Source organism: Limanda limanda, chromosome 19, assembly GCF_963576545.1.
Source record: "Limanda limanda chromosome 19, fLimLim1.1, whole genome shotgun sequence".
In the NCBI taxonomy this organism is placed as follows: domain Eukaryota; kingdom Metazoa; phylum Chordata; class Actinopteri; order Pleuronectiformes; family Pleuronectidae; genus Limanda; species Limanda limanda.
This window is the reverse complement of record NC_083654.1, coordinates 21,009,122-21,021,851: the sequence shown is the minus strand read 5'-3', so window position 1 is coordinate 21,021,851 and position 12,730 is coordinate 21,009,122. Positions and strand designations below refer to the sequence as shown.

The 12,730-nt window shown below is 39.9% G+C and overlaps 1 protein-coding gene across 1 annotated transcript; it reads right to left on the bottom strand.

Moving 5' to 3' along the window:
• Positions 1 to 2,194: 2,194 nt before the first annotated feature.
• LOC133025636 (major histocompatibility complex class I-related gene protein-like) lies at positions 2,195 to 12,054 on the bottom strand. The gene is made up of 8 exons (XM_061092351.1): positions 11,915 to 12,054; positions 11,164 to 11,424; positions 7,429 to 7,707; positions 6,454 to 6,756; positions 5,203 to 5,307; positions 4,849 to 4,866; positions 4,205 to 4,289; positions 2,195 to 3,892 (listed from the first exon to the last, which is right to left on the bottom strand). Exons 1-7 carry the CDS (start codon positions 11,967 to 11,969, stop codon positions 4,210 to 4,212), a joined length of 1,101 nt encoding a protein of 366 aa, XP_060948334.1. The 5' UTR covers positions 11,970 to 12,054; the 3' UTR covers positions 2,195 to 3,892; positions 4,205 to 4,209.
• Between the last annotated feature and the right edge of the window lie 676 nt (positions 12,055 to 12,730).

Sequence of the window (12,730 nt, the reverse complement as noted above, 5' to 3'; positions counted from 1 at the left end):
GGCACTTGTTTATAGTTGATTCTTTGTTGTCTCTAGAAGTTCAGATGCGCTGGTCCATTACTATTTGAACCTCAGCATCTAGGGTTCAAAATTTGTAAAATTATACATTATATGCACATTGTTGTTATAATTTTTCAGTCAGTTGAAATAAATCTTGAGGAGAAACATTTTGGGTTGTTTTGTGTCTGTATAGGCCTACTATAAAAAGCACTTTGCATTTTTAATTTTGGTACTTGTACTTTTACTTTTGATACTTAAGTACATTTCAACACCAGATACTTTTGATACTTAAGTACATTTAATATGAGCTACTTTAAGACTTTTACTCAAGTCATTTTCTGGCGGGTGACTTTCACTTTTACCGAAGTCACTTTCAGGTAAGATATCTGTACTTTTACGTATGACTTTCTAGTACTTTATACACCACTGGCCACATGCCAGTACAATACCATTGTAATCAAAATGTCAATCAACCTACCTTGGTCTATTCTTAAACACAGGTCTATTAATTAGGCTATATTGTGGTACATAGACAGTCATTCAGGCACAACAATAGTTTTCCGGTTGAATGTTCAGCTCAAGTCTAGAAGGCCCTACAAGTCATGATCAGATGAACATGAATCAGAATAAGTTCAGGTATTGCACATCTTTAGCATACCACCCAAAAATTCACTAGAATGCAGGAAATAACATCTACTTAAACCAAAATTTCCTGGGGGTGAACCTTCAGCTATGTCTTTGCTTCACAGAATGTAACCAATGTTGTCCATCTCCAGTAGGCCGCCCCTATCAATGACTTTGGGCCCCACAAACCACCAGAATGCACAACATGTGTACAACGCCAAATTAATTCCAATTCCCTGATAATTGAGCCACCAACGTGTGTGGCTGCGTGGGCGGCAAAAGTTTGGTCACCCCCCACAAAATCTCACTCCAAGGTTTTTTGAAAAGTTGGCAGCTCTGCACTCATCTGCTGTAGGAAGTTACGCTCGCTCAAGATGCCAGAGGATGTTGTTGTCATAATGTGCGGGACTAGAACGATTATTCATTACCCGCCCTAATTGGTTAGGGTTAGCCTTGTATGCATGACAGTGGTACAACATGAATAACATTGCTGCTTTTGCTGTTTAGGCAAGCACATCTGTTCACGCAACGGTGCTAGGGTACATCACGTAGCATGCTAGACGGACCCACCCAAGATGCACACATATGGCATGCAGCTTTCTATGAAAATACTGCGACCTCACTACAAAAGTACAGGTTTGTTTACCCTAAGTTACTTCGCCATGTTAATTATTGTGTCTCCAAAAGAGCCGTGTGCTCAGTCAATTCTCCCTGAATAAATAATGATGATGATGATAATGTGTCTGTGCATGACTAAAATTGTATTTATTTTATTAGGACTGTACAAGAAACTGGTCAAGATTTCCCAGGACAAAGAATGTGTGAAACTGAAGATGTGGCTTCGCAGCATAAAAAAACACATCTACTGGACAGCCGCTATGTCAACATCAGGGCCAGAGAGAGTGGCTAAGTGGACCTCCATCCTCAACCATGTCCAAGGCATCCACTCCCATAAGACCCTGTTTTCCCCCAGTGTTTGCATCCGCAACACACTTCTAGGGACAAGAGCAAATGGTTGACAGCAGGTATGTTCACCAAATTTGCATTGCAAATGTAAAGCTTATGTTTATATATACATATATATATATATAAATAAAACAAACCAAATAACAAATGCCATAATCACTTTGAATCTATAGTTATGTTTCTCCCCCTTTTTTTTACAGGGACACCAGCCTTCTGCAGATTAGAGAAGGTGTTGACTAACAAGAGGATTCTGAAAGATGTGGGGAAGCTGAGCCCTCACTACCAGACCTCGTCGTTGGAGTCTTTCCATAGCGTCATTCTGCGTTTTGCACCCAAAAACCTTGTCTTTCCTTTTCTTGGAATGTTATGCAGGTAACAGTATGATTATTTTTTCAAAGAAATGTATACCTATTATTTATTATACAAACTATTATACATGCATACACACATGCTCTTATTAATATTATTTTCTCCCCAAAGACTCTACCTGGCAGCCCTGCATTTCAATGAAAATGCTGGCCGTCCCCAAGCAACAAGTTCAACTGGTTTGCCGCTATTTAGAGTGAGCTTCCCAAAATATAAGAAGGGCGAGTGCACAGCAAAGTTGGTGAAAGCAGATGCAACCTTCCGTGAGTCCACAGGCTTTATTTAAAATTCCACAAAGCCAAACAATGTACACTTAAAAAAGTCAAACAATGTACAAACAGTATGTGAAACATAAATAACATATCAATTAACTGCTGTCTTTAAATGGTCTTCACGATAAATAGAATAATATAATTACAAAATAATTATAAAAAGAAAATAATAAATTCAAAAAAAGTGCAAAATGTACAACTTTTTTCCGATTTGAATTACAGATTACGTGGATAACCTGTTGGACCTCATCTTTCACAAGGTTTTTCAGGACCCGGCCCAATATGTGAATGAGGTGCTGAAGATCTCAATACCCGAGGATCTCTCTGCCAAGTATGAGAAACCTGACGAGCAGGAAGTTATAGCCAGCTATGTGTCGAGGTTCAATCAAGGGCAGGTCTGAACCCTGTTTAACTTCCCTGAGCATCAGGGAACACTCTGCGTATCTGGAGAACCACGCAGGAGGGCAGGACCACTCTGATTCTCTGGGCCAGATAGCCCCAACACCAGCTAACAAAGCTTCTGTATGCCAAATACCTGTAACGGCTGAGCAAAGTTTACATTGTATTTACAGAATAAAAGGTGACACACAAATATAAAGTGTTCCTTTGTGTACAGTATGGCTACTGATGGCACAAAGTGTATTTCTGGGTGAGAGGGGGGCGGGGCCCTCAAAACAGGTCAATCTGAGGAGGGCTGTTTTAGACAGGGTAAAAAGGCTGCTGTTTTAAATGATACTTGTGGTATTTTGACCAAAAAATGTTACAGACATTTCATTAAGACCCCAAGGAACCATATCAACTGTGGTAAAATGGGCATAATATGTCTCCTTTAAAGGTGAAGAACACAGCAAAGTATGAATATAACCAAACAAAAAACAAGCAACACTTGATTAATTAATTTCTTGTTCAGGCCAAATTAGAAATAAAATAAAATCTGTATATTTACACAATGGAAAACAAATGTTGTACTGATGCTTGTGTTGTGTGTCCGTGTGTGACAACAACTCATTATTGTGTGTAATTTATAAACTTAATTGAATTCTATTAACATTGATTGCATCACTTGTCCAAATCCCACCAGATTCAACGCTGCACTTCCTTGGGCCCTGAACAACACACAGGTCCAGTGTGAAGCTGATTAAATGACAGTTCTCGAGATACCTGAGTCACATACCAACAGATTTATGGAATCATGAGACAGATTATATTTCCAGACCCTGAAATGAGGATGTGTGGGTCTCTATATGTGTATATTTAGATTTGTATTATTTTAATGATTTTACAAGGAGGCCCAAACACCAGGAATATTAAACTGTAACTAAGATGATGTTTAAATGAATTGTATGTGAATAGTGTTGTGATACTTTCATTGTTTTTGAAAATGGGTTTTACTTCACTCCAGGTAAAGAAAAAGTAATAATCTTCATTCGATTTACCAATATTTAAACAAACATTTATCGGAGGGAAGTTTACGTTTCTTATTTTTAACTAAAAGATCAAATTTAATCAACGCCACCATTTTTGTCCCGTATTTGTCAGTTGTGTTGTTTGTATTTCAATCAATGTCTGACCCTGAATATCACTTTATGATTTGAGTGATGAATAATCAATGAGTTCCCAGCGTAAGGGGGAGACTGTGGTGACACTGCTTCTCGTCCACAAACCTGAAGAGAGAAAAAATAAATAAAAATTAAATGTTCAGTTCCACAAAGCCATGTATTTTATGTATTTACAGTATTGAGACCTAATATTTCCATGATTCTCTCAGTGAAATTAAAGTTTACTCCGATATTGCTGATATTTGAATTTTAATTCAACATTTAATCTGTCCTATTAACGTGAAGGTTTCTGATCTGTGCATCGCTCTCAGCAGATTCTTTTATTTCTAATTAAAACAGAGGTTTTACACATGATCACACATATGTGACTTTGCACTTAGTTTGAGGCAGTTTTTTTGAACAGATGAAGCAACTCACTGTGTTCAGGAGGACGTCTCACTTGGAGAATTAGAACCTCCATCACCTGATCTCAGCGGCTGTGAGGAACCTGGATCTTTTACAGCTGTGAGGTCAGAAACACATCGTTAGTCCATCCTCCTCTGAACAGACACTTTCATTACAAACCACCAACACTGCAGAGAACAGTCCTGAAAACTCTCTTCAGAACAAAATCAACACTATCTAATCTACAGAGGGTTTACTTGAGTCCTGCACTGGGTCGGGTTCCTTTTGGGAGCCTCGTATCCACTGAAATAAATAAGGGCAGAAGTGTAGACAAGGCCTGAGTGAACATTTGTGGTAATTTGAATAAATTCCCTTGAGGCATTCCTGAGATATCGTGTTCACAAGATGGGGACGAACGGATGAACAGCCTGAAAACATAACACCTCCCTGACTGTCGCCGGTGTGGACCAGTACAAAGGGGACCAGTACAAAGTGGACCAGTACAAAGTGGACCAGTACAAAGTGGACCAGTACAAAGAGGACCAAAAATGTAATGGGGGTGTTTTATAAAACTGGACATGTTAGTACTTTCAGCTGCTGTGCAAACGTGATGTGATGTCCTCATAAAGCACGTTAGTATAAAAAGAAAACAGAATAGAATCAGAAGTTTAACTTACGAAGTGAAGTACATTGGGCTGAAATAAAAAGAAAATACAAATGATTTCAGTTATTACAGTAAAAACACAAACTGAATTGTGTCATGTTTTTCTCTCGTAGCGATCCTCCTCAAAATCGACAACATTATGTCACTTTTTATTGTTTGTGTGCTGGACGCTGTGTGCTGAGCTTTTTATAAACAGTCTCTGGTGCAGAGGGAAGTGAGAAAACTGTGTGTGAACCCTGCAGCTGTTGAAACAGAAGTTGGTGTGTGAGGAACTGAAGTTTGTTTCATGAGGTTTGATCTGAACGAGCATTAATTAGAAAGTCTGAAATCAAAACACCAGGACAAAGCTTCTGTGTTGGTCTCTCACCTTTCTTCTTCCTGTACACGATGAGTCCAATGACAGCGAGAACAACAGCGAGAGCGATCACTGCAGCGATGATGATGATGATGGTTGTCATGCCGATGGGCTTCTCTGTTGAGTGGAATAAAAAACAAAGCATCACAACCTGAACAGATGAAGCCGGTTGGACGACAAGAATCTCCCTGAACCACAATCCTGTCCTGAGACACAACAAACACACACAGACTCTAAACGTGTGAGTTTGTCCTGATGTTGTTTCTACTTTCAGTTTTCTTCTGTACATAATGACTGTATCTGTGCTTATTCACGCTGGTTTGTCTTAAACTTTACTTCCAGTAACTAAATCATTTCACCGACTCATCTTCTCCAACAGAGCAGCAGTCGAGTCTTAACAGAGACTTTAATGTTCACATGTTGAAATCATAGACTAATGGAAATAAACACAGACGACACGTCTCCACTTCCTCCCACTTTCCAGATATGAAGCTAAAACATCCCGGATACGAACGCCTCCATCTTGCACATTTGGACTCTGTGCAGAAGTGAACGGAGGAATGGAACCACGGTAACGAGGTCCCGCCGAAACACATGCTCTGTCAATCATGAGCTGTCAAACCTGACATTTCACTCTGTTTTTATAACATCAATCAGCGACCAAGACGCTTTGGCTTCACTTTGAGGAGCCGTCATGTCGTCCATCTTTATTTACAGTCTATGGTTGAAATGGTTATAAACGGCCTGAAGAAATGAACCTAAATGTCTGTTGTTACTCGAGGTAAAGAACGAGAGATTTGTTTGTTTTTTCTGCTTCATTAATTCTGTAGAATAAAAGTTTTCATATCAAACATCCGCCCTGATCCCAGTCTGTCTGTGAAAGGCTCACATCTGACCAGTGATAAACCAGTCTGGCTCTAGTTGAGATCTGCAGAAACTCTTCATGGAATAAAATCATACAATCATACAAGTAAATTTAAAAATTTATAAATGTGTACATCTGATTGATAAATAATAATAATAATAATAGTAATAAAATCCTCAGACACGGTTGCAGACACATTAAAACTCACTTAATTTTTAAGGATCACATGATGGTGAAGGGGGGGGGGCACATGCACTGGTTTAACACTGATCAAAATGTATTTATATACATTGATGAAAGAAAACTTCTCCTGCTACACATCAGCCAACATGACCTGCAGGACTGTGACTGTAGATGAACTGTGTGTTTCCCAGCGTCCTCACTGGTTCCAGTCTCACCTCTGTTGGACTGGACTGAGTCTTTGTCCAGTTTGGTGACGATGTCCTCCTTCACACCAGAGATGTGGAACACACACTCGTACCTCCTCCAGTCTTCAGGGGAGATGGAGGAAACCTTCAGCTTAGCGCTCATCTGGAAGGTCCCGTCATGGTTGGGGAGAACCTCTCCACGGTACACGTCCTCATGAAGCTCCTCCCCGTCTTTCCTCCAGAACAACATGGCGCTGTCGGGGTAGAAACCTGTAGCGTGGCAGGTGACTGGAGAGGAGGGAGACTTCTGGAGGAGAGAAATCCTGGGAAGCTCTGGGGAGGAAAAATAAATACAGTTTATGGGTTTTGCATTAGTCATGTCTGTCAATATACGAGACAAGTGGACAAACTGTGAGGTGTGAGTGAGAGACAGAGGCTGAAGTGAGTCAAAGACACTGGGGAGGACGATATGACGTAAAAGTAATATCACAGTATTTAATAACAGGTTTTATATCACAGTATCTATGGAGTAAACTTCCTGTAGTGGACAGGTCCTGATCACTTCTGATTTATGTTGGTATTTTCTGTTAAAGTGCAAAGTGAGTGCAGGTCGGTCGGGCAGTGAGGAGGGAGGAGGCTTCGGCTGGGTCTCAACTCAGGGACGGCTTCCTTCAGAGGACACAAGTGAACTGTCCCAGATGTAATGAAGTTCCCGAGGGGCGGTGCTATTTTGTCACATTCACAGTAATATGAGGTCACTGTGACATTGATCTTTGACCTTTGTCCTCCAAAATGTATTCAGTTCATTTGTGAGTCAAAATGAATAGATAGAGAGGGAGAGACAGGAGGTGGAGGGAGGAGATGGAGAGAGAGAGAGAGAGAGAGACAGAGTGATGATAACAGACAGGAAGCAGAGTCCCAGCAGGTGTTTGTGTATTTGCTCTCGTTCGCTGCCACAGAGAAAGAAAGAGGAACATTGAGTTGATGGAGGTTCTGTGATGTCACCTGTTCTCAGCAGAGAGCTCCTCCCCTGCTCCAGGTAATTCTTCAGCCAGGAAGGACAAACCTTGGTGAAGAAGTTCTTACGATATGCGATTAGAGCTTTATTCTGATCCCACTTCAGTTTGGCGAAGACACTCTTTGGTGTTGGAGCGATCCACGTCTCTGTCTCCAGGTCCAATGATAAGAAGTCTTCTCCATCATAACCATACTGCTGAAAACCTTTAACTTTCCCAGTCTCATCGTCCCATTCACATCCCTCCATCATCTGGAAAATGTGAACACCTGAGAGAGAGACAGAGATCTGAGCTGTTATTATCACATCTTCACCACACACACACACATAGACACACACACACACACACACACACACACACACACACACACACACACACACAGAGACACACACAAACAGATTCGCATATACAGAGGACACACACACAGACACTCACACACAGACACACAGACACACACATAGACACAGACAGACACACACAGACATACAGATACACACACAGACACACACACAGACACACACAAATCACACATAAACGCACGCACACACACACACACACATACACAATCACACACAAACACACACCAAAACATACCAACACTCTCTCACAGACACAATTACACTAACACACCAAAAAATGCATACACAATCACATTCACACACACAAACGCGCACACAAAATCACACACAAGCACACACACATATAAACTAGGGCTGTCAAAGTTAAAGCGTTAATCTATGAGATTATTGTGACCTAGATTAATGCGATAAAATATTTTGACGCAGTTAACACAGCTTTGTTTACATCCGGTGTGCGGAAGAAAATTCAGCTCCTCGAGCAAGCTGCCAGCGTCGCCCTTCAAACACAGCCCGTCAAATGATAAGTCCCGTCTGAAAGACCAGCAAACTGCACAAGGACAGCAAGAAGAGTTGCTAGTTCAAGATGTTGCCACCCGGTGGAATTCTGCCTTGGAGGTTATCAAACGGATCCAGCGAAACAAGGGTCCGCTCGCTGCCACCCTGGCTCAGCGCTGGCTGAACTGTATTTCTTTTATTTTGCCGTGTCTGTCTTATTTTGAAGGCCCACAGCAGGAACTTCTAGGGATTAGTTAAGCAGCGCACCCTTTATTATCTCAGAAGCAGATTCCCCCGGTCTGAGTGAGTTGTGTCGCTCTGTCTGTTAGTGTTTTAGTTAGTTTCTAATGGTTATTTTAGTGTATGAAACTTGTTTAGTAATATGCAACTTTTCTTTTGTAGATAACTGTGACTGTGTCCCGTTACATGTTACAGAAAATAAAGTTAAACTGTTTCACTAAGCCTGAGTCAAGTGAAGTGAATGAAGAAAGCAGCAGTGCAAACAGAGACCGTCACACAGGCAACTCCACTCTTTCCGTCCTCTCATGTGCATTTTTGTAATCTTCCTCGAACTGTGTGTGTGTGTTTGTGCGCCTGTTCGTGTGTGTAGTCCTACTCTGCGCTGCTGAAGCGCCGCGCAGCGCCAATAATATCACATACTTTTGCTGTTATCAGCCTGCAGTAAAAACCGCATTTAATCATTTTTTTCAAGCATATACTTACTTGTTGCTCCAACATTAACTGCAACAGCGTCCCAACGTTTGTATTTTTGCCTCATATGTGCTGAGGATCATACAGCTCACTTTACTTCTCCACTTCAATTATTAATTTAATGTCATCCATCTTCAAGAACTTCTCCGCTGTTCGCTTCGTTCAATGTCGGGTGTGGAGGGTAAATTACGTATTCTTCACTCAAGCCGATGTGGAGAATACGTATTCGTAATGGTGTCTCAAATACACCTTTTTTTTTTTACCTTTTACTAATCTGGATGTTTCACTGAAGAAAGAAGCAGTGTTATTGTTTCCAAGGACATTGGGAATATTTTCAGCTGTTGTTTTTAAATATTTTTTTTACACAATTTATCATACATGATATTTAACGACCTGGCTGCCACTTTATAGGTAGGTGTTATAGGCCTGAGTCTCTTTGAAAACACAGCATTGTGTAAAATACAGGCTGTCTGAAGTGATTACTCGTTAATTCATTAGATTTAGTCTTTAGAAGAAAAACAAACTTTTAATCGCGATTAATCGCGATTAATGAATTTCAAAATGTGAGATTAATTAGTTAATTTTTTTTAATCTATTGACAGCCCTAATATAAACACACTCAAAGACACACATACACGCACAGACACACAATTTCACTCACACACACACACACAGAGAAATGTTCATGAATTAGATTTTAGATTAGATCCAAAATATTTACTAATTAATCAAACATGTGATCAATAGATTTTTAAATGATCAGAATTTTTTTATCAAGTAAAAATCTAAAATGTTTCTTAAATATTAGAGTTTGTTGCTTCTCGTACTTTTTGATGAATTAAAAACAGTTACAGTTTTCGCTACTTTCGGATATTTTCTTCAGTTTAAACAAGTAATTGATTAATTAAAAAAATACATAATCAACAATAATGATTGGTTTGAACCTTAAATATATAAAATTAACAGAGCACAGCAGAGAATTACATGTTAGATTAGATTCACACAAACACAGAGTCAAAGCCAGAAGACATTTATATACTGTAGTGCTGAAAAAGACATTTAACTTATGACTTGATCACCAGAAAATAATAAAGATCAACAGCTGTGAATGAGTTGTTATCAGTAAACTCAGTGGAAGGATGTGTTGTGGGTCAGAGAAGAACTCATGAAACTCAGGAGCAGATCAGGAGCTGATCCAGGATCAGCTTTTATCTCTTCAGGGTTTTCAACGTTTTCCTTGATTTTCAGAGAGAAACTCACGAATGTTGATGAAACAAATCAGACACGTTCAGGAGACGGATGTTTATGAGTCACTGTTGGGCCTTGGTGGAGGTTTGTTCTCCTCTGAGGGAGGTTCTAGTGTGATGCTACAGAAATATGTGTGTGTGTGTGAGTGAGCAGGAGTGTTTGTGAGTGTGTGTTTGTGTCTGTGTGTCTCTGTGAGTGTGTTTATGTCTGTGCGTGAGACTGTGTTTGAGAGTGTCTGTGTGTGAGTGTGTTTGTGTCTCTTTGTGTGTGCGTGAGTGTGTGTGTCTGAGAATGTGTGTCTGTTTGTGTTTGTGTGTGTGAGAGGGAGTTCATGTGTGTGTATGTGTGTGTGTGCTGATTGCGTGTTTGCGTGTGTGAGAATGTGTGTCTGTTTGTGAGTGTGTTTGTGTCTGTGTGCGTGAGAGTGTGTTTGAGAGTGTCTGTGTGTGAGTGTGTTTGTGTGTGCGTGAGTGTGTGTGTCTGTTTGTGTTTGTGTGTGTGAGAGGGAGTGTATGTGTGTGTGTGTGTGTGAGTGTGTGTGTGCTGATTGTGTGTTTGCGTGTGTGAGAATGTGTGTCTGTTTGTGTCTGTGTGCGTGAGAGTGTGTGTGTCTGTGTGCGTGAGTGCGTGTGTCTGAGAATGTGTGTCTGTTTGTGTTTGTATGTTTGTGTGTGTGTGTCTGTGTATGTATGTGTTTGTGTGTCTGAATATGATTGTGTGTCTGTGATTGTGTGTGAATGGGATTGTGTGTGTGTTAATGTGTGTCTGTGCGTTTGTGTGAGTGTGTGTTAATGTGATTGTGTCTGTGAGAGAGAGTGTGTGTATGTTTTGGTGTATGAGTATGAATGTGTGTGTGTGTGTGTGAGAGAGTGTGTGTTGTGTTATTATTAGCGAGTGAAATGTAAACAAACCTCCAGTTTGGTTGAAGCGTTCCTTTGCGATTTCCATGTTGGCTTTGAACCAATGCTGGTGACGAAAAAGGATCTGAGTCTGACTCTCCCAGTACTGTGCATCATTTGCCTTTAACTTCCAGTCCTGTTTGGCCTCTAGTTTCATTGTGTTGCTGTCATAGTATTCGGTCTGAACGTCATCAACCAAACTAACATACACAAACTCTGGAAAGTTTGGAACTTGAGACGACGCAGTATGGAAATTCCTCATAGAGTGAATCCCTGCAAGAAAAAGTTCAAGTCATGACTTTAGTTTTCAGACTGTTTTATAAATCACTCAGAGTCAAGAAGACATGAAGCACATTCAACACAACTTCAGCTGTTGTGAAGTAAACAAACACAAAAACACATTCATAGATAAAACATCTGCTCCAGAATCCAGACACTCTTTACTTTGAATATTCTACTACGTCTTAAAAATGGATTGTGCTCAGCAGCTTCCTGTTACTATGGAAACAGCGCCATCTACTGACTACAATAAAAAACAAAACCTTTTTATAAACCAACATGATACATGAGACACGTCATGAACAACTAAGTCTGAAATAATAAAGTTCATAATGTGTACGTGACAAGAAACGCTTTGTTTTATCGCTGAGTTTAAATGTGGCTTTGTGTTTCACTGTTTCTTGATTCATCGTGGAGCTTTTTCCCTTTCACTTCAAATCGATCAAACACAATCAAATAAAGTAGAAACGTGACTTTAACTCACTCGCCGTCGCGCTGTGTGCTCCTGCCAGTAGAAGCAGGGAAAGCACAGAGAACATGGTGAGCGCTGCTGGTTCCTCTTCACTGGACTGAAGGTAGACGAGCTCCTGGCTCTAAGTAGAGACGGACAGTTGAGATAAGAGACGGAAACAGGGGAGACGAGGACAAACTGTGAGGCGGGGACATCCTCTGAACCAATGGGAATTTAGAATCAGCCTCTACGTCACTTAAAACTGCGTGAAACTCATCCACTGAGGTTGTAGAAGGAGAAGTGAAAGTAACGAACTGCGTAGTGTTATAACTTCACACCCTGTATAGTCCAATGATATGTTTTTAAGATAATTTATACGTAGTGCAACACATTTGTAAGATACTGTGTTTATTGTATCATTGTATTTGTAGGATATTGTACTTGTAGGATAATGTATTAGTCAGATATTTTGTTTGTATGATATTGTATTTGTAGGATAAAATATTGTTAAGATCATTTGTACGTAGTGCAACATATTTGTAAGATAATGTGTTTGTTGTATTATTGTATTTTTATGATATTGTACTTGTAAGATAATGTATTAGTCAGATATTGTAGTATATTGTATTTGTAGGATAATATATTAGTCAGATATTGTACTTGTAGGATAATGTACATGTATGATAATATATTTGTAGGATTATATATTTTTAAGATCATTTATACGTAGTGCAACACATTTGTAAGATAATCTGTTTATAGGATTATTGTATTTGTAGGATAATGTATTTGTACCAGTGCAGTTTCTGTCTACATCTTTCTACACATTTATTTTTCGAGGTCACCATG